The 27,269-nt window shown below is 47.2% G+C and overlaps 1 protein-coding gene across 8 annotated transcripts in view; it reads right to left on the bottom strand.

The window, feature by feature from the left end:
• LOC105566566 (dual specificity protein kinase CLK2) overlaps positions 1-27,269 on the bottom strand; it is a 31,463-nt gene that overhangs the window by 1,524 nt on the left and 2,670 nt on the right. For 2 of the 8 annotated variants that reach the window (XM_012020667.1, XM_012020665.1), the window contains exons 3-11: positions 19,751-19,884; positions 11,903-12,146; positions 3,454-3,532; positions 1,853-1,919; positions 1,237-1,350; positions 996-1,098; positions 751-921; positions 518-662; positions 138-388 (exon numbers count right to left, since the gene is read on the bottom strand). In XM_012020667.1, the coding sequence (XP_011876057.1) occupies positions 138-388; positions 518-662; positions 751-921; positions 996-1,098; positions 1,237-1,350; positions 1,853-1,919; positions 3,454-3,532; positions 11,903-12,146; positions 19,751-19,884 (1,308 nt within the window). Of the gene's footprint in view, positions 1-137; positions 389-517; positions 663-750; positions 922-995; positions 1,099-1,236; positions 1,351-1,852; positions 1,920-3,453; positions 3,533-5,761; positions 7,209-11,902; positions 12,147-19,750; positions 19,885-22,791; positions 22,923-23,780; positions 23,909-27,269 lie in introns of those variants that run through there. The other 6 variants (XM_012020668.1, XM_012020666.1, XM_012020660.1 and 3 more) reach the window with 6 other exon arrangements.

Genomic DNA, 27,269 nt, shown 5'->3' on the forward strand with positions numbered 1-27,269 from the left:
TTTATCACTGAATAAGTTGAATAACATTTACGTTTTCAATCTTTACCAGCTTTGTTCTCGTTAGTTGAACTTTATCTCAATTCGTATAGTTTATAGCAATAATTTGACGTAAGAATTTAACAGGTAAAAATACTAACATGTAGCGGCTTGCAATTTTCTCGTACATATCTGCCGGCCGAACTTTTGTCGTCCCAATCCAGCTTGCCGTGATAGAAGTACTTGGTCTTAGTTTTGCGGGCCATACGATGTGGTATCGTGCCAAGTATGCGTTCCATCATTGCCAGGTGCTCGCGGTTATCATGTGTTTGGAATAGCGTAATGCCCAGGTATAACTCGAACAAGATGCAGCCAATGGACCAAACGTCGCAGGGTTGAGACCAGCCCAGTTCTACATACAGAAAAATACAAGATTAGAGTAATATCTTTATATTGTTCAATTTTTGCTCTCTTATGACGGAGACAGCGATATACGCAACTAAAAATATATATATATATTTTTTTAAAGATAAACACTCACCTAAAATGACTTCGGGTGCTCTATAATGTCTCGTGCTAACGATCGTGCTATGATGTTCGTGGTCGAAAGTAGCGCTACCAAAGTCGATAAGTCTGATGTCGGTTCGCTTGACGCGTCTCATGTCCCTCCGCTTGAAAAGAAAGAGCTTTTTTGAAACACTTTAGAATGGAAGCTTACCCTATATGCCGAACTGAAGCTCGACGGATTGATGGTACAAAATAACAACAGCACACCTTTTTATTGTTATACGTGCTGTCGTAGTCCGAGTCGACGAATAAGATGTTCTCCGGTTTAAGATCCGTGTGCGTGAGCTTGTTGTCATGCAAAAACTTTACGGCGTAACAAAGCTGATAGCCCATATGCCTGACGTGTTCCAGTGGATACGGCTGGTAACTGTTATCCCTCTGTAAAAATAATATCGTCAACACCTCCAACTCCGATGGCGTCGGATTCACCTTTGAGATACGCTTTGACTCACCGGAATACTCACCAGAAAGTCGAAAACACTCAGACCGAGCATCTCGAACGCGATACACATGTGCCCGTGATAATTGAACCAATCGAGCATCTTCACGCATAGACTAAAACGGAATGATCGGCTTAGTTAGTTGCTGCCATTTCATAAAACTCGTAATGTCAAACAAAACAAATATCCTTGCTTGTAGAGCAGCTTCTTGAAACTAAAGATTAAAGAATGTGTGAAACAATCGGATACTAACTGCTGGCCGTCCGGATCCTTGAAAGCAATCTTTTCAAGAGCATTTATCTCCAACTTTGCTGCCTCCCTGTACTTCTCCACGTTTTTAATAATCTTCAGAGCCATCACATGATCCCTAGAATGTTCATAATGGCGATCATGATCTGACACCTTGAAATCGTCTGCCGTCGGTTTAAATCCCGCGTTCCGCGAAGTCGAAGCCGCGCGTTGAGAATATTTTTCACGCGGACGTTCGCCGTAACTTCGTGTTCCGCTAAAGAGATCTAATTTGCGAACACCCGGCCTGTAAAACAAAGTGCAAGGCCATCCTATTATTGCGACTACTCGCGCGTCATTTTGTGACAGTGCCGGATGGCTATTTCTGCCCGCGGAACGTCGTCGCGCAACGCGCGCATTTAGGATTTTCCTCGGCGCGCGAATTGACGGTGACGCGCGTGAGGAAGCGAGCAAGTTCCAAGAGGATAGCGAGCGCGACCGCGAAAAGAGAGAAATCGAAATAAACAGGTAGAAAGATGGAGAGGGAGAACGAAAGAGAGAGAAAGAGACAAGTAAACAGTGGTAGAGACGTGCGAGACACGAAATATGTTACCTATGTACTTATGTGAGCTGACACTTACATTTGCAAGTCCTTAACCTTGACAACTTTTCCAAATGTACCCTCTCCTAGGGTGGCCAGTACTTTATCTGTAATGCAAAAGTCAAGGTAAATGCCCAGCAGATACGAGCCTCGCGGCCCACGGGAGGAGGGAGTGCTCGCCTGCGTTCACCAACCGGGACGGGACACCCTCAGGCTCGTGGCTTCGACAAACGCCGATGCCCCATGCGTCCTTAGACAAAGGAAAAGGGAGACCGCTCTCCCGAGGAGAGCCTTGAACCGGAGAGAGAGAAAAAAAATGAAAGAAAAATAGGGATCGCGCGAGAGAACGCGGGCGAGACTCTTCCGTGTGGGCGTTCGGCCGGTCGTGCGTTATCGTACACGCGCGGTTCATGGTGAACGGGATAACGAATAAACGGTATAAATGGAACGGTATCGTAGAGTTTAAATGGCGTATCGATCGGAAACATCGCTGCTCTCCTAAAGGCCCTAAAACGGGGTAAGGCAGCGTAATTCGTTTCAACGGACGCGCGGGACGTGGCATTTACTGTCGCTCACGCGGGAGGATCTTTTCCGTCTCCCGCCTTTCGTCTATTACGCGTAGGCAAGGAGTCCCAATGAGCGATAGAAAGCGACATAAAGACGGCGAGAGTAAATGCCAGTTGTCCTCGCGCGCGCGCGAGCATCAAGAGCGAGGAACACGCCGTCTCGAGGAGGACGAGGTATCGAGAAGATAGCGCAAACAAGAGGAAGGCTCTCGTCTTTCGGTCTTTCTCATTCGTCTCTGCTCCCTTCCTCCGAGCTCTCTGTCTCCAGCGAACCGCCCTCACGTTCGAAGGGAAATCGAGCGGGGAATCGAAAAGGAATCTCTCTTTGCGCCGGCTTCCCGATAATCGTCATCGTCGTCGTCATCATCGAGCCGACGGGCTTTCTACGTGCTGTTGAAACATGTGATTGCTAAATATATTTATATATATAAATATATATATATAGATATGTTATTGCTTATCTTTCTGAGATAAATCGTACATAAGCAGACAGACAGAAAGAAACTATTTCTTTTTCTTTTCTTTTTTTTGACCTTTCGCGTATCCCGGAGTTAGCGCGCGGCGAAAGTGTCCGGAAAGATCGACAGGGAGGACTTTTCGATCTAGAGAACCGCGCCAATGTGTGTACGCACAAATGCGTGTACGAGTAAGTGGGACCATAATATTATATGTATATAACATATCTCTATGCGCGTACGTATATGCTGAACGGCGATGCTCAGCGGGAACATCGATACATCAATAACGTGATTAACGCGTGAATTATTACTTGTTTTGTGTGTAATATTGTTTCATATATAATACCTATAGTTCAAGCGAAAAGTGAAAGAGAAAAGTAGAAAAAGAAATGAGAGAAAGAAAAAGAGAGAGAGAGAAGAGAAAAGAGAAAAGAAAAAAGAGAGAGAGAAGAGAAAAGAAAAAAGAAAGAGAGAGAGAGAGAGAGAGAGAGAGAGAGAGAGAGAGAGAGAGAAAGAGAGAGAGAGAGAATGGGCAGATATCGTAGATACCCGATTAGTTAATCGACCTGAGGCTTGCTTAAATCTACTACAATGAGTGTATTCACATGATCACGAACATCTATTTGCCAGGATGTCGCCGGATTGGTATACAAGGTGGCCGTCTTCGTCGTCCTCGACGGAGGGCGGTCGTGGGCTCTATTTGGGCCGGCGATATCGGTATCGGTGCGTGCCAAGAGTTGGACCCAATCGCAGATCACGGACCCGCCGTGTTCAGTATTCCGTGTTCGCGTCGCGTCGGTCCGATTCGGTAACGTGGTGGAGAGGTGTCATGCCAGACGCAGGTGCCATGTATCCAGAGGCGTCGTTGGCGGTCGGTGGGTGTCACATACGCCGTGTCCACGTGGCCAGCCATGGGATGCGGTATCCAGAGGTCGAAATCGTCAACCGATCGCCACACGCCGTGCCATCCACCACCGTCGCCACCACCACCGCGAGTCGGCGGAGACCCCGTGTAACACGCGGCGGAGGACGTGTGTAAGCACGGGACGAACGTACGAGTGTGTCGGTGGGGGTAGGAAGGTAGGATAACATCGTCATCGAGAGAGACGCCACCCGATCCGAGCGCCCGGTCGACCATAGTTGTGACCAATCCGTGTGTGCCATATCCGTTTCCATTCCATTCCATTCCATTACAACGGAGATGGTAACCCAACAATCAGAGAGAAAGGGGAGAGGGCAAAATGGTTTGCCAAATCAGAAAGTTGCGGTTACGAATTTACCATCGGCACATAATATGTATATTCTTTTCGTTTCCGTTACCTTTTACGTTTTTCTTTAGTCTATGTTTTTTATTAGCATTACTTTTTTTTCACACGGCAGTCGTTCTCTTACTTCAATTTATTAATCCCCGTTTTCGGTTCTTTTTTTTTATCTCGCTCGCCTATACATGTACTAGTTATATTATTATGTATTCGTGTTAGACCTGGTATGTGCGTGCCTTAAAGGAGCCGTCTCAAGACGCGCACGGCTCTGCGGACTAGAGCACTTCGTACGACGTGAAACGACTACAAATGCACATTCTAACGGTAGACAGACAGAGAAAAGCAGAGAGAGAATCATGTGCGTTATGTATAATCGCGATAAGGTACATGGCAATTATTTTTTTAATGACGATATATATAATATATATATACGTACTACATATACTACTATATTTAATCGACGATCATTTTGCGAACGAGACAATGAATTATTACGATTCACCCGAATCCCAATCTCGACGGAGGCTAAATAGATACCCCTCCAGAAAAAAAAACCCCCCCAAAAAAAAGAGAGAAAACGCACGCGGACGACCGGACAGCTTCTTCGAAGTGCTCGTTGCCTTTCGTCTAACACGGACTCGGAGTGGTAGCTTAGTTAAACTGTTAATTGCTTGATAGACTCGTCATAGTACTTACGTGTTCGCGTAAACCGCCGCACCACGACGATCGACAGAGATATCTCTCGATCCTCATGGGGCACGATCCTCATTGCCGTAATACGGAGCAATACTGATCGGGCTTTCGATCCTACCTTATCGAGAATACGACACGCGGACTGAACTGTCGAACTGTTCGGGTTGTCGATCGCTAGTCACTTGTACATACGATGAAATTGAACAGAAAGAGGAAAAGCAGAGCCGCGTACTCTCTCGTAATCCTTCGTACTCCCAACGTGTTATCAAGATCACAGGAACAAAAAAAACAGGGTGAGAGAGAAATGGATAGATAATCGGAAACCAGACTGCTGCATCTTCGATGTGGATACAATTCCGATCTTAATGCCAAGATTTACGTTCACTTGTGTACCGCGGCATAGCTTGGAATATTTAGCCGCCATGTAGGATGACGGCTCGATCAATTCAAGTGGTCGGACAGCCGAATTGAATCTTAGCACAAACAGTATCTACATCGCAAATGTACAAGTTATCCGTGGAACGTGTTATTCTCAATCCCCGAATGGGAAACAGACGAGATCGATAAATATTACACTCGGAGACGCGCGATAAAGGTAGATCGGCGTGGCAGGCGAGTGTTCTCCAGGTGTCCTCGTGGTACTCTCACGGCAAACATTGGCAGACGTGCAGTGTTTAGCTTATCGGAGAGGTGTAGCGACGGCTACTGCGGTTAATAGAGGCCTTTTCAACGGGCTCGCGGAACAGACGTCAGCCAGCGGTGAGTCTAGGGAGTGCTAGGACGGAAAGGGACCTGACGCGAGTCGCGCGCCCGCGTCTGCAACGCATACACACACACACACACACACGTACACACGCAAACAAACACACAGGCGAGGACGAGGAGGACAAACAACAACGGCTACGGACACGCTCTGCTTAAAACGGCGCAGCTTTCGCGAGATCGCACAATCCGTGGCTCGACAACTTACGATCGCGTCGTGGATCTTATCCACCTCGTTAATCGCGCTCGCGCTACCCGGGACTACCGCGCCCTTGGACGCGTCGTCACTCTGGTTGTTTTGCTGGTGATTGCTCTTCCTGTACTTGCTGGCGATGAGGTCCGTCGTGCTGGGACGCGCGCTCGCCTGTCCACCGGCCGCCAGCTGGCTGTAGGTGTCCTCCATGGCGGCGTACTTGAGGATCAGACTTTGGATCTCCTTTCGCTTGGCCGCCCGGTCCGACACCGCCGGATCCGCATCCTCGGCTAGCACGTCGTAAGCGTTCCGCGTAACAACATTCTGAGCGGCGTCACCGACGAAGCTCTCCGCGTTGTTGCTGGCGACTGGCGTCTTGTCCGGATCGACCGTGATCTCTTCGCCGACCGTAAACGTCAACGGTTCGATCTTGACTGGTCGGGACAACCTCAGGGACGTAGAGTGAGCTTCCAGTTGCTCGCTCTTGCCGTTTCGATGCGGCCTCACCTTCCGGCTGCGCGTTTCCGCGTGTCCGGACTTGTGTCTGCCGTAGCGACGATAAGCTTCCGAGTTGAGTAAAGTCTGCCGAGCTGTGCGGCTGTAGGCGGGCGTCTTCTCGCGCCTGGGTTCTCTGCTTATCGCGGAGCTCACGTAAGGATAAGCCTTCTCGCTGAGAAGCACACTGGTGGGACTCTTGACGATGGTGCGAGTCATCGAGGGCTCCAGAGTCTTGTCGTCGCGCACAAACGGACTGTCGTCTCGGTGGTAATAGCTGTGATCGCGCTCCTGCCTCCGCGAATAACCGCGGACGCCTCGCTCCGAGTTGTCGGCGTGTCTCTTGCCGGAATACTTGTCTAAAATCGTGCTGTACTTGTTCTCTAAGCGTGTTCGCGTGCTACCAAGTCGGCCGACCATGGGCGATCGCCTCGCGGCCGTGGCGCGGTCGTTGAGCGCGGACGTTCCGCGTACTTTCGTCGTCAACTTCTGTAGGAGGCTCGTGCAGGAGTCGCTCAGCATTTGCGTCACGCTGGTCGTGGTGGACGAGCGGGCGAAACGGCCCCGTCGCGCGACCGAGCCCTGTCGGGAGGTCGACATGGTGTCGCGCGGCGCGAATATGAACATTTGGCGCAGCCCGGTACCGCTGTCAAATCGCGAAAGCTACGCGTTACCACTGGATCTCCCAGGTCAGACAACTCCGATCCTCGACGGAACGCTCAAGATCGTCCTGGCGGATCACGCGAGGCGGTCTCAGCGCGACATGCCCGAGCCGCAGCGGCCAAGTCGTCGTGCGAGAGTGGCCACAAGAGCGATCGTACGCGAAGACATCGAGGCTGACGAGACGGTCTTCTACGCAGGTGCATCACTACGGAAAGGCGCGGGCACGCCGATCACGAAGGGAGAAAGAACGCCGCCGAGGCAAACACTAAGCTACAACCACGACGATGATCAGCAGGACGACGACCACGACGACGACAACGGACAGACGACGTCGGCCGTTCACGCGGACGAAGACGGCGGCGGCGGCGACGACGACGACGACGACAACGACGAGGAGGAGAAGGCGAAACTCAGTGCGCCCCGCCAAATACTCTCTCGTCGTATACTAAAAATACCAGGCAGCGGTGGTGTGCCCGCTCCGACGATTCGTCCACCTCTCTCGAAAGCGACTCTTCGAGAGCGATCGGAGCACGCGGAGTAACGAAAAGAGAAAGAGAGAGAGAGAGAGAGAGCGAGATGTCAGCGTAACTCGCACGCGCGATCGCGGCGAAGGAGAGACGAACGAGCGGAATTGGAGGAAGACGAAGAAAAGCGCAGGTGGAAAGCAGAGAGGACGGGAAGAGCGAAGGGGAGGAATCCGCGGGGTATTACGTAAATTGTCTCGGAACGCTCATTCGAAACGTCCCGAAGTTCCGCACGCGCTACACGGACTTGTGCGTCGTGCTTCCTGGTGCATGGAGAAGTGGTGCCCAGGAAGGGCACGATTCCTGCACGCGTCGCGGGATCAAACGCATCATGGCGCACCAGCACTGTGTTCTCACGCGAACGATCCTTTTCTCTCTCTCTCTCTCTCTCTCTCTCGCTTGCTCCGTATACCTTGACACACATAGAAATTGCGAAACGGCTGCGATGCCAATCCAATATGGAGCAGGTCTATTGCACAGCCCAATATTGGTCACCCAGTAACGACGTTGGCACTTTTTTTAATAGATAAAAATATTAGATGGACACAATATGTTGCGTTTTGTACGCGAACAAAGCGCCTTTTGCAGCACAGGTCACCTCCAGAAGAGTCTGGAGGATAAGAGACCGTGAGAAAAAGATGACATGAACGAGAGAAGAGCAACTGTATGGGATCGTCCGTATTGACTTGTTCAGTCGTCGAAATTCAGATGAATTTACAAAACGGTTCCGAAAATTTTCCTATCCACGTCCTATTTACGTGAGTTGAAACAAAAACCCTTAGAGATTTTTGGTGACTCTTATGAGAGATTAACTTCTAAATATAAAGTTGTTCCACGTGGGTTTTCAACTATCCACGCGAAGCAAGATCCGCTTCATATGCTAAATATTGCTAATTAATTGCATGTAAAATAAGCAAAACAATTCAAGCCTGATCCGCAATGCGCTCTTTGGGTCTAGACATATTCTATTTTATACAAGTAAATCAAAACGCTTAAAAACTTGACCGACAATATACAATATATATAATGTACGATTTGTCAGTTTGCACAAATTTTTTAAACGTATTTATTGACTATAAAAAAAGAATGTTTCCAGTCGCAAAGAGCACATTGTAGACCAGACATTAAAATCCAATATTCAACAAGAAGTGAATAAACGAATGAAGCGTACGTCCTAAAAACTTGGTCTAAAAGTCAAGAGCTTGATGAAAAAAATTAGTGGACGGATCCATGGACTCTAATACTATTAATAAAGCTCGGGTTGTCTCCAAGGTCGCAGTGTCGAAGATGTCGTAGATCTTGAAGTCCGAGTATCAGTATAAATACACGCCGTTTACAAAATACGCAGTTTGTTCGCGCAGACTATTCGCCCACGGATACTACTGCATCGGTCTTAGAATCATCTCCAAAATATCTTCTGGCGAAGCGATTGATTAATTTGGCTCGAGTTGGGAATCAGACCGCTTAAAAATACAGAGACACGCCCGTACGTTTCTCTACCGGAAGAAGAAGAAGAACGAGCGGATTAAATGTCGTCCAGCAGTAAAGTCACGGAGGATCGAGGGTTTTTTTTCTTCTGTTAAAATTCCATCGTCGCGCAAAGAATGAGGCCAAATACAATACTCGCACTGCAGCAGGAAAGAGCCCACAATCAATGTGGATCGCCGTTACAAACGTTTCGCTTGATGGATCGTATTTTGTCGTATCGCGAAAAAAAAATACGTCTACCAAGCCGTTTGCGTTGCGATAACGGAAGCGCCATTGCTCGGGACTACGTAGAGTTACGCGCGTTTTCTTCCGCTACTAATATTGACCAAGGTTAGGCCGTAATATTGGGTTAAAAACGGGGAAGACGAAGATGGAGGGAGGCGGGCGCCGCTCTGGAGCACACGCTCCTCGTTCTCCAAGTTGCGTCGTCGTCGTCTTCGAGAACGGGCTGCGCCAAATATAAACCGGTGGCCTGAAACGCGTGCGCCACGATAGTCATGCTGTAGAGCGAACCCAACGCGCCCGAGCTTAAATGTTAAAGTCCTGGCCGGCTAATCAGCTCGACAGGCTCGCGCAGTGTCATCGCCGTTGCTGCGTGGCCGACGGCCAATAGAAGTGGACGCACGCGTGTTTTATACGTTAACCCTTTTACCAAAGAAAGACCGATTTCCGCGTATACCTTAAACGACGTTAACTCTCCAAGCTATGCGAGGTGCCTTCGACTAACATTCGAGCGAAAAAATGTTACATCTCTCGAGACTGCTATTTTAATATCTTGATGAAACTAATCCGCTTCTTCAAATGTCTCGACGACGCCAATTTGTCCTCCTTAACATAATCGATCATTTCTTTAGTGAAAGCAAGAAAAATTTCTCAAGATTATGATGTAAAATTTTTCGAGTTCAATGCACGAGAAGGGGAATTGGGATACGTTGCAAGCCAGCATACGGTCGCAGAAATAGCGGGCATAAACAACGCGCACATACAAAAGAGCACATACACATACTCGAGCAAGTTAATTAACATTGAATATCGCGGAGCTGTACGAAGGTCTCGACGCTACCTCGGAAGTCGATGTATCGTTAGTTTCGGGAGTGACGTCAAGTTTCGCGCCGAACTCCCTGGTGGTCTCGGTGACATTGCGCTGCAACCACGTGTCCCAGTCATGACGCAGCCACCAGGGGACGTTCCCAGTCTGCATCAGCAGACTCAGTTCCTGAGTCTGGAGGGACGATGACGATGACGACGACGTGGTGGCCGACGGTGGGCCACCATCGGCCAAAGCACCGCCGCCGCCGCCGCCACCGCCGAAGGCGGTCCAATTTCCAGGATCCAGGTTGACGGTAGACGCGCGAGACGAGAGATGGTTCACCCGGGCACCTACACCTCGCGGGCCGCGTCTCACGGGCGCATCTTGCCAACTGCAAGATGCGCGTATTTCTAAATCCAGGTTGAACGGCTCTGGGCCGCCAGCCGTGCCGCCAGACTTTTCCTACCGCGGCGATGAAACGGAATCGACACGACTCTGCTTCAACGTCTCATTCTCGAAGACGAAGTATTAACTCGTCCGTAGATTAATTCGTTACTCTCGAGGCACTTTCTCGATTCGAAATAGCAGCCGGAGCTTCGTTCGTTTCAGATGCGAAGATGTCGCCGACGCGCTACGCTCGGGTGTACGAGCGGGTCGAAAATCTGTGAGGGCGTTTTTGAAATCTGTACTTCCTGATTAATTCGGCGACGAAGAGAAGCCCTCGCGGCCGCTCTCGGTGAACCGGCCGGCGCAACGTTCCTCGACGGCGGCGACGTCGGCGACGATGTTGCGTTGGCCATCTGGCGCAAACTCGCACTAAAACCGCGGCGAAACCGCGTGACGAGTCCCCCTCGAAAATAGTCGCCGGTCGAAAATAGCCGGCGCCGAGTAAGAAAGAAGAATCATCGGCATTCTCGCTCCGGGTATACGCCCGTCGTGCCCGCTGCGCCGCGAGATTCTCCAGAGACTGTTCGCGCCTGGTAGAGCGCGTCGAAGCGCTAACTCTTCTCCCTCTGTGTCCTCGCTCGTCCTCATGCTTCCATATATCGATCATCATCAAGGGTCTCCAGTATCAAAGCTCGATACGCGGCATAAGAATTAGTCCGCGCGTTTAATACACCGACGAATTGAACAACTCCGTTTTCCAAAAACTGAGTTAGGTGTTGAGAAGGTGAGCTCTTCACAGATTGTCCGTTGACTTCAGCCCAGCTCCTGCACCTGGCTCCCTCCCACGCATGCATTGTTACCGCTTGCTCGAGGTTTGATAAGAAATATGCGAGACTTAGCCGCCGCCATACCACGCATGAAGAATTAGTTCATTGCGAAATTTTACGACAGCGTTCGTGGTTATGAAACGACCTCGATCGCCTCATGAAGTCGCATAAGGCATAATTCAACCTAACCATACGAGTCTGATCGACGATAAAAGTGGTTTGATTAATGGTAGAAAAAAAAACACGTGCATAAAACGCCTTTGTTAAACAGAAATCCGTGTAATCGCTATTAAAGTTTGCCGTGAGATTTCCACAAGGATGCTCGAGGAGAGTACGTTCCAGATACGCACGAATAAAGAGAAGCATTTCCATCTTACGTACATAATAGGAGAAAAATTAATATCCTACGTTCCAAGTGTGTGGAAAGTGTACTGGAACATACGATCTTAAACTTCTCTTCAAAATATGGACCCAAGAAGGTTTGGAAAGGAGCTTTTCACGTAGCGAGTGATCCATCCCCAAAATAACCCGCGATTTCCTTCAATAACATCGTCGACAAGTACGACAGAGTACGACAGGCGTCTGCTGTGTAATGTTTCTCGTAGATTCAGGGGTTGAAAGCATGAGCGGATCGACTGTTTGCAGATCGGTCGTGTATCACGCGGCAGTAAAACGTATAGCGGTCAGGGAGCGCGTAATAATCGATGCTGATAACGTGTGTCACATTGTCCCTCGGACTCACCTGACTCCTGGTGGACGGCGATCGATGGCGGTGACGCTCCTGGCTGGGCGACGACGAGCCGTGGTGACGGTGAAGGCGCGTGCGACGGGACGACGTGGGGTGCGCCAGGTGAACGCGATCGCGATCGCGTTCGCGATGTCCATGCTGCCGGCCGCTGCTAGGTGACCTGCGATGACTGCGCTTGTACCGACGTTCCTGGCTGGTTCCCCGCTCGTGTTGACGGGACCTCAGCACTCGTTCCCCGCTGAAACGCGAACCAAGGGGAAACAGTTAATTTGAACGTCGCTGTAAAACTCGAGTGGACAGCGGGACAGTGTGCCTCATCGGCTTGGAGCGCCTACAAAATGTGTCGCGAAGACAGATTGTCACGAATACTGTAATATCCAATTCGAGACAATTTAAAAGTGTGTCGAACGATAATGGAGCGCAGGAGCCGAACGTTTAACATGATCTGGAGCGAAACTAAATGGAAATCAAGGTTGCATCGTGTTACGCGTACGACATGTACTTAACCACGTATATAACCGTGGGACGACCTAATTAATCTGTCTCCCTTAAATAGATTATCGAGCCTGCTTAGAGAACGATGAGGTACTTCTTTATTAATTATGGATAACTGTGCAAGATACCTTATTTATTTAATATCACAAATAAGCCAACAATGTTTCTTCGGTATAATACGATCACTCATTGGGACAATATTACTCATAAAAGGACGATACAGCGATAATACTCGCGCGAGAGTCGTTCGCGTTATAAATATCCCTCGTTCATCAATGCAACATTGCTCTTTCGAAGCCTCGTAAAAATACGCGGGGTATTTTTATCACGGAGTCACTACAGCGCGAAAAAGGCTCAAAAATTCGTTCGCCACGCTCCGATGATTCACAAAACGGAACGAAAGTCGCCGTCGGGAGGCTTCGGGCAGAGGCTCCAGCAACGTAGAATCGCAATTATTTGGTAACCAAATAAAAGTCGTACGCACAAAGGGATTGATTTGGATTAATCTACCGAGCAAATACATAATGGAGAAGAAACCATTGTTTTAGTATCGCCAGAAGCCGATTACTAGCCGTCGAGGCACGCGAAAGGATCCGATGAATCGTTTCAAGTGACACGCCAGACGGCCATTGTTTCGCTCTTTTTTTTTTTCTGCGCGGAGGCATCAACCGTATGACGAGTTCATGGTCAAGCAACTCAAATCTGCCAGTGGCAGGCAGCTGGAGTTTGCCTGAAGATTTCCACTCGCGCGACTGCCCGCTGCTGTCATGCTAATTCGCGAGACGATCGACAAACATAAATTTCTAACGAAAAATACCGCTTCGACAGTGGCTTTAGTTTTCTTCGTATCAACGTTTTCTCGACTAATGGAGAACTGGCCGATCGCGATGCGGTTTTCGCAGAAGTAGAAAAACCCGCAGAGCTCGTCACCGTTTCTTGGAGCCCGTCCAAGTCGGAAATTTCATCGAGGATATGTAATAACTAAATAGGGCACACGAGGATCGTTAGCGGGGATCAGTTTCGCCCTTAACTTTCCCACCCACGACTTGGCAGACACGTCGTCACGAGGATTGTACAAAAGGGGCAGAGACACTTGCCCGAAAAACAGTTATATCCTACTTCGCGCGTTACGTGTTTGTGCGACGCAGGTCAATAAATTTACGATGAACGATACGACCTTATCACCGTGCATAATCGCCGCTGGCGCCTGTATCGCAGCGCGGTGCAAGAATATGTATCACGAGGCAAAACGACATACGTAAAATTGTGTTATCTAAGAAAACAACATGTTGATCGTAGCAATCAGTCATTCGTACGTTGCAGACACGTCTCTTGCGGTTCTGCTTTATCTTGGTACGAATTATTTTTCAGTTCGTTTCTTCCCGTAAGAAGCCGCGTGGCAACTTAAATTTACATCATATTACGAATACACGAAATTATTTCGCCTCTGAGAAAGCTGCTCTGTTCATACTGTACCTTGGTATCCAGGAAGCGAGGTCGACGTACAGGACCGGCATCCTTTAATTTTTCGTCCGTCTTGCAACCTGGATTCCAATGAAGACTCGTGACGTTCGACTCGATTTTACGGAAATAATCGCGAGTCGATATCCGCTCGATATCAATAAAATTTCAAGACTGACGGGGGAAATGTTGATTTACCGAGCGAATATATTCAGTTTATAATAGCGTTTGTCAGATGCGCGAGTCTGTCACATTCTAAGATAGAGCTGTAGCTTTTGGATACTATTTCGACAACGTTGTCACAGCTGGTACTCCGCTTACTTCACGTACATCATCCTTCATAAATTATCTAATGAAATTATTTACTGGTGTATTTTTAAAGCAATTATCGATAAGCCCTCGGCTGGTCTCAAGCTTTGTGAATCTTGATAAAAATGATTAGCTCTTTATATATGTATGTATAAAACATGGCGATTTTTATTTCCCTCTGGAGAATCTGATATTTTTCTCGCCGTAACGCGATTAGAAAGTTGTAAGCGCGATTATACTAATTGCGACGAGATGGAAATCTTTATAGCGAATATTAACATCGCTAGCGGTTCATGCGCAATAGAAATAACCTGCAATTATCGCTTTCAAACGCATCTCTTGGCAACGACGGAAAATCCGGCGGAAAAACACTTTCACCGCGCAAATACAATAAACTAATTTCAGAATAGAATACAATAATCTAATTTCGAATAGAATTGCCGAGGGATCAGCTGATCGCAGGAAGAGAGCGGCGATTCGCAGGAGTTGCGACGGTTAACTTGTAACTTTTCCTTTCTCTTTCACTCGCAGCTTGCACGCGACGATGACTCCAGTCGGTATCAAGCGGCTAGAGGACCGACCGACCGACCCTGACCTTGCCAAAGCTCGCGTGATCTCGGCGGACGAGTGATCCTGGCGGAAGAGATTGCGCACGAATAGCTCGATTATCCTCGATACCACGATGATTCAACGTCTGCGATTTTGCACGGAGCCGTGTAATTGTGAAACTTCGTGCGCGCTATCGTATTGAGGGACGATCGGTCGAGAGGCCTAGATATTCGGGCTTGCGAGCGTATTATCTCCGGGCGCGACTGAAAACAGACCGCGAGATTGTCTGTCGGAGAAAATATTGAAATTGCCAGTTGCGTTATTGACAGATAGCCGTATACACGCTCCAAAAAATTTCCCTTCTGGAAAAGTTTAGGTTTCGTAATTAAATATTGATCACTCAGATTGGACAAAAATAAATTTCGGTACCAAAGCTAGAATCTGTGTAAAGACCCTGTGTCCACGATGCTAGAACTTGGTCCAATCTCTAGTTCCGAGAAATGCGTAGCCAATCAAATAAATGTCTTCCTAACGCAAGTAGATTTCTAAGTGTCGCAACAAAAGTTTATCGCCACTTTTTGGACCCATTAGAAAATTGTTTGTATAGCCTGTAAAATTTATAGCAGCAACATTCTAACAACACCTTCTGGAAAGTTTAGGTTTCATGACTAAATATTAATCATCCGCATTGGATGAAAATGACTCTCGGTACCATAGGTAGAATCTTTGTAAAGGCCTGTGCCCACAATGCTGGACCTTGGCCCAAGTTCTAGTTCCGAGAAATGCATAGCCAATCAAATAAATGTCTTCCTAACGCAAGTAGATTTCTAAGTGTCGCAACAAAAGTTTATCGCCACTTTTTGGATCTATTAGAAAATTGTTTGTAGCCTGCAAAATTTATAGCAGCAACAGTCTAGTAGTACCTTCTGGAAAGTTTAGGTTTCATGACTAAATATTAATCATCCGCATTGGATAAAAATGAATTTCGGTACGAAAGCTAGAATCTATGAAAAGGCCTGTGTCCTCGATGCTAGAACTTGGTCCAAGTTCTAGTTTCGAGAGATGCGTGGCCAATCAACTTGCAGCTATCCCATCAAAGCTTGGACCAAGTTCTAGCATCGTGGACACAGGCCTTAAGGAATATAACTCTTTATGTGTCAGTTAAACGTTATAATGGATGGGCGTCACAGAGAGACTTTTACTCCTGGCATTCGCTAACAGTTCAGACTCTGTTTCCGTCATTTAAATTGATTAAATACGAAACATATGCGATTTCGCAGTATTGGCTGTTTATTTATATATCTCAGTCGTTTTATCGTACCGAGAAAACTGTTGCTTCAGTTGCAAGATTTTTTTTTCAGTGCTCGACAGCCGCGATCGCAGTGAGCGCTCGACAGCCCGAACCGCGCGAATTCCAGCGCGTCCTCCGGGGAGAGACGCGATTATCAATCGTAATTAATTCAATTCTGGGACAGCGCCGACGACTCGCGACTTGCACAATGCCGTGCGTAGGAAACGCAATTTCTTTTCTTCTCTCTGTGAAATAGACGCGAGCAAATTCCAATTACTTGTTTAATCTAAGGTCAGCTCGCTCCCTCGTTTTTTGACGATTCTCATCGATGGGAAGATCGCGTGCGAGACTCCGCATAATGGACTTTCTTCTTTCATCGGGCAGTTTGCCGAGCATGAAAAAGCCATTACTGTTTACCGTTGCACGAATAAATTGCATCCTCGGCGATGCGCGGTGTTAATAGACGCAATTAGTACAGGCTCGACCAGAGATACTCTTTTTTTTTTTCGAAGCGGTTTGAGGCGACAATTATCCCGCGTTCATTTCGCACGAACGAGATTCGGATTTGAGGACAAGCGACAATTATCGCGCGTTTATTTGGCACGAACGAGACTCGAATACAATTGGCGTGAGCATTTTCCACGTGTAATGTCCGAAATTAAACCCGCGGTAATTGGTTTGAACGGTTTCGGTGCGTGAAAAAAAAAACGTGCTTAAAACGTTTTATCTCTTCCGCCGTAGCCTTCAACGCGAGCCATTCTCGCGGCAATCATAATGACAATACGCGGGTATTGCGACAAATCATCGTGACGCAACTACGCGTATCTGCGTGCCATCTGATTTTAAAGCCGCATTCCGGCTGCAGAGAGAGGGAAAAAAGATACGGTAGCTCCGCGCAGCCAGAGACGCCCGCATGAAAAAAAAAGATCTTGCAAGCAACAATTTTCTAGGTACGAAAAAATAACCGAGATACATAAATGAATAGCCAATACTGAAATTACATATGTTTTGTGTTTAATCGATTTAAATAAAAGAAACGGAATTCCTATCCGAGCTGTTAGCGAACGTTAGGAAGAAAGTCTTTCTGTGGCGCTTATTCATTACAATTTTTGATTGTGATGCATACACTGAAAAAACAATCTGATAGATTCAACCAGTCGTCCGTTAGAAAATGGACGAGTCAGAATTCCTTTAGGATTTACCAGATTTGCAGTGAAGTCTAGCAAAAACTTCTGGCTATGAAATATCTTTCATGGTAAATCCTAAAGGAATTCTGATTCGTCCATTTTCTAACGGACGACTGGTTGAATCTATCGGATTGTTTTTTCAGTGTAGGCCCGGTTTTTCATTTATTGGTTAAATGTTAACCTGTCTCTTCTTTAGATAATAATATAGAAAAAAGATAGAGGGTCGACTAACCTCTGGTTAACAGTTAACCAGAAAATTAAAAACTGGACCAGAAAAAGATGGAGGGTCGACTGACCTCTGGCTAACAGTTAACCAGAAAATAAGAAACCAGGCCTTATTATTTAAGGCCCGGTTTTTATTTTCTGGTCAACAGTTAAACCAGAGATTGATCGATTCTCTGTCTCTTCTTAGATAATAATATAGAGGCCCGGTTTTTCATTTTCTGATTAAATGTTAACAGATCCAAAAATAGCGCTAAATTTTTGTTGCGATACTTACAAATCCATCTGCGTTAGTAAGATATTTTTTTGAACGCTCGTAGATTACCGCGTTCGCCGTCAAAATTCGTCCTTGCACCTTTGATCCCCTCGATCCCGCGCGATCGATAGCACTTTTTTTCCCAACGGGACTTACGCAAATTGCCATTATTCGTATACGACGCGAGAGAAACGGTACTTTTGAGATTTCGCCGCGATATCGCCGGGCACGATCGCGCTCAGTCACTGGCCCAGAAGATCAGGAAGTAACGCGGAGAAGAAATTACTACCATCCATTAAGCGGGTATATTCGCAGCAGCCTTAAATTGAAGGAGAGAAGTATAAAGAGCGTTTTAATTAATTGATAATTCGTGCCCGCATTCCGCGTGACTCACGCTCACGCGGCTGCTCGTGATGCATGGTTAATGAAGCACAATGCGAGCACAACAGTGTCTCAGACAGCCTGATTGGTGTCGAATTTCGAGAGCAGCCGTGGAGAATTGGAAAGAAATATATGAAATATTCCTCATGCCACGGAAACAGCCGCGTTAATTAATGTCGGAATAATGTTAAATATTGACTCGAGACATTGTACATCCACTTATTCCGCGGACTCGCGGCCTACAAGTGCCCGCTCTAAAGGCCTGCGTCCACGATGCTGGAACCTGGACCAAGTGCTAAAAGCTGGACACAAGCCTTAAATACGGGCTGGAATTGAAGACGCAACAATTGTTTAGAACAAACTCGCGAAGAAGCTTAATCAGTAAAACTTCAAACTTGAGAGAAACGAGAGTCAAAGACGTAAGCAACCTTTTTAAAACTTGAGCGATGCTGCAAAAAAAATTCCGACCGGTTGAAACTCTTAAGTCTTACTGCTTAAATTATTTCGTGTGTCTCCGATTTTTTTTTCTCGTCTCCGTCTAGCGTAGTTTCGCGTAGTTCGTAGGCTGTTAGCCGCGGCGATAAGACGAGCAAAACGAGCAAGACGGGTTGCGCGCGGCCGATTGCGACACTATAAATAAATATTCCATAGCGATTCATCGCACTTTGCGAAGAGTTTGCGCGCAACGGAAGCGCACCGATTGTATTCTCAAGACTTCTCTCTCTCTTTCTCTCTCCCTTTGTACCCGGAGCGGTTCCAGCGTAAACGTCGTGTACCCTCCACAAGCGCGCGACGTGAAAGAGACGTCGAGCAACTTGACAACGCACACCACGCGGAACGCTCAACGTTCCAGTTTTCAAGATTATTCGGACCGGTACTCGATACCTCCCCGAGCGACTCGGCAAAATGGAACTCGGCGCGTTCGTAAATTTTCATACGAGGCTCGAGACTGGAACACCCCGAGGACTCTGTCCCCCCCCCAGCAAATCACGGCGCGACGTGAATTTATATTCCCCGGCGAATGCGAGCGTCACCGAGGAGGCACCTCGCATCGGCACTCACGTATATATCTTCGTATAAACCGCTCCGAACAACGGGGGGGTCGGGAACAGGTCTTGGGTGGGACTTGTTGAGGCTCGGGCGCACGGATCACGACTGACAACCATGAAGAGACTTCATGGAGAAGCTCTATTGCCGGTTAGAATGACGTGGGAACGGAGGGGGAGAGAAAGAGAGAGAGAGATCGTTCGCTGTATTGGTCTCGGCGCAGCTACTGGTTCCCTCTCTCGCGCGCTCTCCCCTTTTCATTGCAACTTTCTTTGACAATGAGACGGGGAGACACATGTGTTCTCGGAATACGTGTTTTTTAATGAGATCGTTATGAATTACTTTCGTACGCGATTTTAAAGCTTTTTTAAGATGCACTTTGACGAGCCCTCCCGGTAGCTCGTCTTTTGTACGCTTTGATTGCACTTTAATCGCTTATTAATCCAATTCTTAAATTACTAACGAATATTTCTCGAATATCTTGATGGCGTTCAGCGATGCAGATTGAACAGTTGCTTTGGAGACAATTTCTGCGTGTAAATCCTTATTGTATGGATCGAATGAATCGGGGGGGAAAGGAAGGCATTGTGTCGCACAATGCTGAAGACAATGAGAGAATGCGTTCTGTTCAAGGATCAACTCACCTATAAGTTCCTTTGCTCTGTGGACTCTCATAATCGATACGCCTGCGTTTATGCTCGTATTGTGGAGAGCCTACAGAATGTGAACGTGTTCTCGAGTGGCTGCGAGAGCGGTGACGCCTCCTGCTTCGCGGCATCTGTAACGCAAACGAAATGTTGTTTACTTGCAGTACTTTAGTTTACTTGCACCTATATTTAAAATGTAACTTGTATGAAAGTATCACATCTACTTTACTTTCAAGTGTCTTACATGTTAATTACATTATAATTAGAGATTCTTCAAGCGATATTAAATGAGCCTGTCTTGCAAGCTCTGGCGGATCGAGTTTTACTAGGTGAAAAGTTAAATAGTTTAAATGAAAGGAAGTGTCGATCATGCAGGTAGATAAGAATGTTAATTCTAATGCGTGTTGCCGGCTGTTACTTTCTGCATAAAATTCCGCACAGTGCCAAAGACCAGGACATACTCATTAGGTATTAACGATGCTGTTTTAGAAACTTCAGCGAACGGATAATCTAAATATTGGATATTCGACGGGAGATTATTTCTAGCTGCTTTTCATCGCAGTCCCTCGATGAAGAGAGGCGGAATAAAAGAAGCCAGTGTGTGCCGCGCGCGCGCGCGCGCGCGCAAGGCCTAGGCGGGGATAGAAAAACGGGCGGATAGCACAAGATGCACGTTGTGATTTTAATGTTGCCGGTTGTCGTAAGGTCTGCTCGCTTATTTATACGCCGCTTTCTATACTCTCTTAAGCCTGATCTACAACGTGCTCTCTCTCTCTCTCATAGAAACATTCTATTTTACATAAACAAATCGAAACGCTTAAGAAATTTGTCGACAACGTACGATTGTACAGTACATGACGTACAATTTATCCGCTCGCGCAAATTTTTTTAATGTATTTATCGACTGCAAAATAGAATGTTTCTAGACGCGAAAGCACGTTGTAGATCAAGCTTTAGAGCTTCTTTACATTCGCGCCGTTCTGAGCGCGGAAAGTGTAAGAGGTATACGCCACGTGAGCGAGAGAGGATCGATTCTTACCTACTGCTGTACAAAGAAAGCATCTAGCAACATCTATCAAGTTAATTTATTCAGAGCTTCGTTTTCCGCCCGTATTACAGGTACAGGGAACAATGTAACTTTGGAAAGGAAACACTGTCTAATAAATAATCTCCACACGCTTATTAATCTACGCGTTTTGACGCGCGTGTAATTCAGTTTGAAGACAATCGATCGATCCTCGTGGCTTATTCTTTCTTCTATTAATAGAAACGACAAGGGCCAGTTTCACAAACGTTGGTCAACTGCTAACCAAAGGTTAATTGATCCACTGTCTCTTATTAAGCCCGGGTTTTCGTTTTCTGGTTAACTGCTAACCAGAAGTTAGTCGACTCTCCATCTTTTTCTACGTTATTATCTAAGAAGCGACAGAGAATCGACTAACCTCCGGTTAACATTTAACCAGAAGTTGAAAAACCGAGCCTTAGATAATAATGCCTGGTTCCTTGTTTTCTGGTTAACTGTTGACTAGAAGTTACTCGACTCTCCATCCTTTTCTATATTATTATCTAAGAAGAGGCAGAGCATCGACTAACCTCTGGTTAACAATTAAGAAAAATGAAAAACGGAGCCTTAGATAATAAGGCCTGGTTCTTTGTTTTCTGCTGAACTGTTAACCAGAAGTTAGTCGACTCTCCAGCTTTTTCTGTATTATCTAAGAAGGAACAGGTAGTCGAGTAATCTCTGGTTAACATTTAGCCAGAAAATGAAGAACCGGACGTCTACGTTATTATCTAAGAAGAGACAGAGAAGCGACTAATCCTCTGGTTAACTGTTGACCAGAAGTTAGCCGACTCTCCATCACTTTCTATGTTATTGTCCAAGAGGAGACAGAGTATCGACTAACCTCTGGTTAATATTGAACTAAAAAATGAAAAAAAACCGGGCCTTAGATAACAAGGCAGGAAAAGATAGGGAGTCGACTGAACTCTGATTAACAGTTAACGTTCGTGACACTCTGGCCCTGGAAAGAGTAAGACCAAATGTAAAGAAGCCCATGCGGTTATGCAACGAGAATCCAAGCGCCCTTTTCGTGATCCTTAGTCCCGTAATGCAAAATGGTCGGCTGGCCCTACAACAGATTGTGCAAAATGATGCAACTCTTGTCTGTGAAAAACCGGATTACAGTTCGGCCGTTACACTCGAGATAACGTCGGCGCGGAATTTTATTTCCACCGTAAAAGGAAACGCACATAACACGTGAAATGGCACACGGGAACTCTAGTTCGGTCATTATACTTGAGACAGCGTCAGCACAGAGCTTCATTTCTACCATAAAAGAAACGCACATAGCACGTGGAATTGTACGCGAGGATTCTAGTTTCGGCCGTTATACTTGAGATAACGTCGACGCGGAATTTTATCTACGACGTTTCGCGGAAATTTTCCCCGGCGGTAAAGTAAAGTAGTTGGCTCCGCGCTGCAGAACCGCGTCCCATTGGAACCCCTTTCTAGGTTATGTCCCACAATGCTCTCCCGGGGGAAAAGTTCCGAAAGTTTGTCAAGCGTGCTCGATTGGTTCCGATCTCGAGTAAAATTTTCCCCAGAGAGAACGCTGCAAGTGGAACGCAAAATCCTAGAAGTGGGCTCCGTTGAAGTTCTACTTTTGCACTTCCACCGCGATCAGAGGCAACAGTCACGCGTCAACATTCAAAGGGTTACGCGCTGCGTGTTCAAGGTACAGTTTTCGTTAATCCAGAAGACAATGGGTTAGAGTTGGTTCCACACCGCCGGTGTAACCGAGTCATGCGTGCGATTGCGATCTATGAGAATGAAGTGCGACAAGATGAGAGGACGGGTGGCACTCGGAGAGTCGGTAAACCCGGACGACCGGACGGGCGGGGATCGCGCGGAGGGAAACGGCGTTCGCGGCGTCGTCGCGGAGAGAGAGAGAGAGAGAGGCCGAATCCGCGGGAGCCGACGGGGGGCCCGGGATCGCGGAATCGGAAACCTGCCGGAGCCATTGCTGCGGTGTACTTACGTTGGGGAGGCGGAACAGGCTCACTTGATCCCAAATGAAATCGAAGACGGACGATATCCAGGAGCGTGAGGACGGCGCTTGCGGTACGACACTGTTTTTCGACAACCACGTGGACATCGGCTCAAAAAATTCTGGAAAACGTGGGCAGTCGAACTCGTGAGACTCGGCGTCACAGACACGGCCGTACAGATTAGCCCACTCCGCGAGAGAGGGGGGGGAAAGAGGGGAGGGGAAGGGGAAAAAGAACGGAGCGATCGGCGCGGGGTGCCCGAGGGGGGAGGGAGGGAGCGAGATAGCGAGACGAGTGGCGGCGTCGTTCGTTCTTTCTCTCTTTCTCTCACTCACTCCCTTTACTGCAAATAGAGCCGCGCGCTTTTTTCTTTTTTTTCACGTTACTTCACATACACCGAGACTCGAACCGTGCGCGTAACTCGCGACGCCCTTCGGGCGGCGATCCCGCCAAAACGACGCGTACGCGAGCGGAAACCGCGGCGACGAGGGGGAATGACACATGTGGCGAGGCGGATGAATTGGCGGTGCAGCGAGGAATTGGGTTAGCGCTGTGAACATAGGCGCGCGCGTGGCTTCGCCGCCGAAGGATCGATCATGGCGCATCGAGGCAGCTCCGAGAAAGCGCCTCTCTATCTCTGTCTCTCTCCCTCTCCTCTCTTTCTCGGGCTGCCGTCGACGGCGATCGCGAAACGAGGGGGATCGAACGAGGGGATCGCGTGCGGCGACGTTGCCCTTCGCCGATCGGGCGGTTTTAAAGCGCAATGAGAAGCGTGCGGGGAGATTTGCGTGAGAGGAGGACGCAGACGGTACACCACAAGGGGGGAACCTTCCAAGCATACGGCGGCCATCTTGGAATTATAGAGTGCACCCAAAGCGCGATGCAGCATACACGTACAGATCCCAGTCGTACATTACACGTAGGTTCGTTAGTCACGCCACGAGCTGGATGCGGGTTATGTTACGGAGTGCGGACTTACGTCGGATAGATAGAATAGGCTCGCTTGGTCCCAGAACTGAACCCACTAAAACACAAGAATGCCCAAGAGCACCGACAATGTGCGACGTACAACAGTGTTGTGTGACACGACGTGGGACTTTGGATCAATGCGATTGGCGAGACCTCTCCGGAGTCCGGCTCCGGCTCCGCTCGGCGATTGTCGGCAATTGTCGCCGCGCCAGAGACGGCTCCCTCGGCTCCCGGGCCCGGCCCCTTCCACAGGGCTTCGCACGGCGTTACGTCTAAAGCCTATCACACAATAGGAAAGCACAGGCAATAGGAACAGGGAATAGAATTTTTGACGCGTTGGATTCGTCGGAAATTTTCTTCCAACCAATCCAACGCGTCAGAAATTCTATTCTCTATTCCTATTGCCTGTTGCCAGGCATTGTGTGATAGGCTTAATGCAGGAGATTCGCACTGGGGCCTTATTCTCGAAAAATATCGCATGCGATATTTTATGAATGTCACCAGAATATTATACTTAATATTCTAGTGATATTCATGAAATATCGCATGCGATATTTTTCGAGAATACGGCTCCGGGATCCCGACATACGACGTGCGGCGCCTGATGTCCAACGTGATTGGTTTATACCTTTAGATCCAACGAGGAAACAAAAAATGCCAATCATATTAGATAGCGGACGTCGTACGTCGGATATCGGATCCAGGGTGAATTCTGCATTACATTTGTTGTACGACAAATTTTTTAAGCGTGTTAATTGACTACAAGCCAGGCTGATGGCGGAGAACGATCCGTAAACGCCTAAAGGCTAATATTACATTTGTCGTGCGACAAATTTTGTAGTTGTGCTGTAGCGTGTCGCACGCTTAAAAAAATTTATCGTACGACGAATGAAGTAGCACCCGTGCGTGCGCAAAGTTCGACGGTAAACTAATAATCAGCACCACAGCGCGGAATCTATGCGTCACAAATTGATTCACTTGGGCGAAACTGCAACGTACAGTTTGCGAATACTAAAGCAAGAATCATTAGTAAAAGTTCTTAAGCTCTGGTAAAAAAAAGTATCTTCTTTCCGAAAATTTCATTAACAGCGGAAAAGATATTCATGTCAAAAGTAATACAAGTCACTTGACAAATATCAATTATTTGTAAAACACGTAACTCGTATGCTCTGGTTAGCGTGCAAATATAAGCAAACGTACCTTTTACAATTACATATATGTAAATTTAAAAAATTATAATTGTTAAGTTCCTTAATTCCTGCGCGATTGTTCGTATTCTTCAACCGCAGTCTACAATATGGTAGGTGATGTAAGTCCTAAGCCCTTTTTCGACTGTGATTGATCAATTTCTTAGGGCTTAGGATTTAAATCATCTATTGTAGACTGGGACTTACCGCAGTCCACAATCGATGATTTAAAGCCTTAAGAAATTGACCAGTCACGGCCAGGTATGAGTAGAATACGCGACTGTGATTGGTCGATTTCTTAAGACTTAGGGTTTAAATCTCTATTGCAGACGGGCACTAATGCTCTAATCATCTACCACTAAATTGCCCCTAAGGCTTCGTCCGCTCCTACAAGTAGCCGATGACGCACGAGGCGCAGCGAGTGCGCACGAAATTAAAGTGTTCCGGGATACGGGAAGTTCCGATCTGATAGAAAAAGTTTCATCTATTATTGTCGCGTTCTATCGTGCAGATTACTTCGATCGATCGCAGCGCGTGGAATAAAACTCGTAGTATAATGCGTTTGTCACGTTAACCTCGTTATTTATCTCCCTGGATAATTCCGACGCTGCCTCGTACAGGCATTTTTGATAAACTTGACCTTCATCTCCGCTTCTATCCGGGCAGACTCTTAGACCTTTTGAAAATCATCGCAAATACGTCCGAGAGATCCGAATTTGCCTGCTGCGAGAAGCATGTGGTAAAAACTAAACATATGTATACTTTCATTCAAAGAATTACGTAACGTCCACTATCTACTGCAGATAATATTAGTCGCAGCGATAAATACGCGATCGTGCGCGGCGATTAGAAGAAGGAGACACGTCGTGGACGCGTTTAAACGTACAGGGAAATGTTCGTCCAGTTCAAAACTGTTGGAAATAATTAATTCGCGTGAAACAATTCTTACAAATGATGGACTATCAGTCAGGAATTTCGAGCAGACACGTTACGCTTGATCGAGCACCGCGCTGAGTTCGAATAAAAAAATTTTGCGTACCTTTCTCCAAATATATCTCTTAGCTATCCACGTAATGCCTCTCTGCAGCAGTTGCTCTATCATGTGCCAGATCATAATCGATTTTGGCGAGGGGCCGAAGGATAAGTACTCCGGCAGGAGACGAGCATGTAAATATATACGGTATTCGGCGAGAAACGAGCAAGGCCAGGCCAACAACTGACGGGATGGCCCCCGTAGGTGGCACCACACCGCGAGCATTCTTAAACGATAGCTGTATCGTTATCACATTTCTTTTTCTTTCAGCGTCTTTCCGCGATAGCCGGCGACAATCGCTCGAGAGGCACCGCGTTCAAATTTGGAACGACAAGAAGACGCGCGGGACTTGCATCCGTAGATAGATATATGCAACGGCGGTTTCAATCGAATTGCGCAACACTCGTTGCGATTCGAGAGAACTGGCGCAACGGCATTTGGCGCAACGAGGGAATTCTTGCTGCGCGAGAGAATTATTTCCCGCCCGCGAAAACGCGCGGTTGTCGCAGCGCGATTGCTCACAGTCGCTTTCATAGGGCGAAATGGTATTACTATTTGTCGTACGGCAAATTTTTTAAGCTTGTTGATTGGTTGCAGAATAGAAAAGTTCTCGAGTGTCTAGAAATGTTCTGTTCCGCAGCCGGCGAACACGCTCAAAAATTTTGTCGTGCGACAAATGTAACAGTACCCTAAGCCTAATATTACATTTGTCGTGCGGCAAATTTTTTAAGCGTGTTGATTGGTTGCAGAATAGAAAAGTTCTTGGGTATCTAGAAATTTTCTATCTTGTAGTCAATCAACACGTTTCAAAAATTTGTACGTACGACAAATATAATATTAGCCTAAGGGCCTGAGCAGAAAGATTGTCGTGAATCGTATTTACGATTCTGTAGTAAGACGCAAGTCGATGCCGGAAGTCAGCGCACAGAGTTGTAGACGTATGTCGCGTTTATCGCATCGCAAGGCACAATCTTTCTGCTCAGGCCCTATACAGCTGATATTACATTTGTCGTACGGCAGGTTTTTCAAGCGTATAGATTGGCTGCAGAATAGAAACTTTTTAGATACTCGAAAATTCTACTATCCCGTAGCCAACCAACACACTTAAAAAATTTGTCGTGCGACAACCGTGTTAATTGGCTGCCGAATACACAATTTATAGATACCTGAGAATTTTACTGTCCTGCAGTCGTACGACAAATTTTTCAAACGTGTTGGTTGACTGCGGGATAGAAAAGTTCTTGAGTATCCCAGAAATGTTCTATCTTGTGAACACGTT

This window comes from Vollenhovia emeryi, unplaced genomic scaffold, assembly GCF_000949405.1.
Source record: "Vollenhovia emeryi isolate VEMERY1.0 unplaced genomic scaffold, V.emery_V1.0 DF939144.1, whole genome shotgun sequence".
Lineage (NCBI taxonomy): Eukaryota > Metazoa > Arthropoda > Insecta > Hymenoptera > Formicidae > Vollenhovia > Vollenhovia emeryi.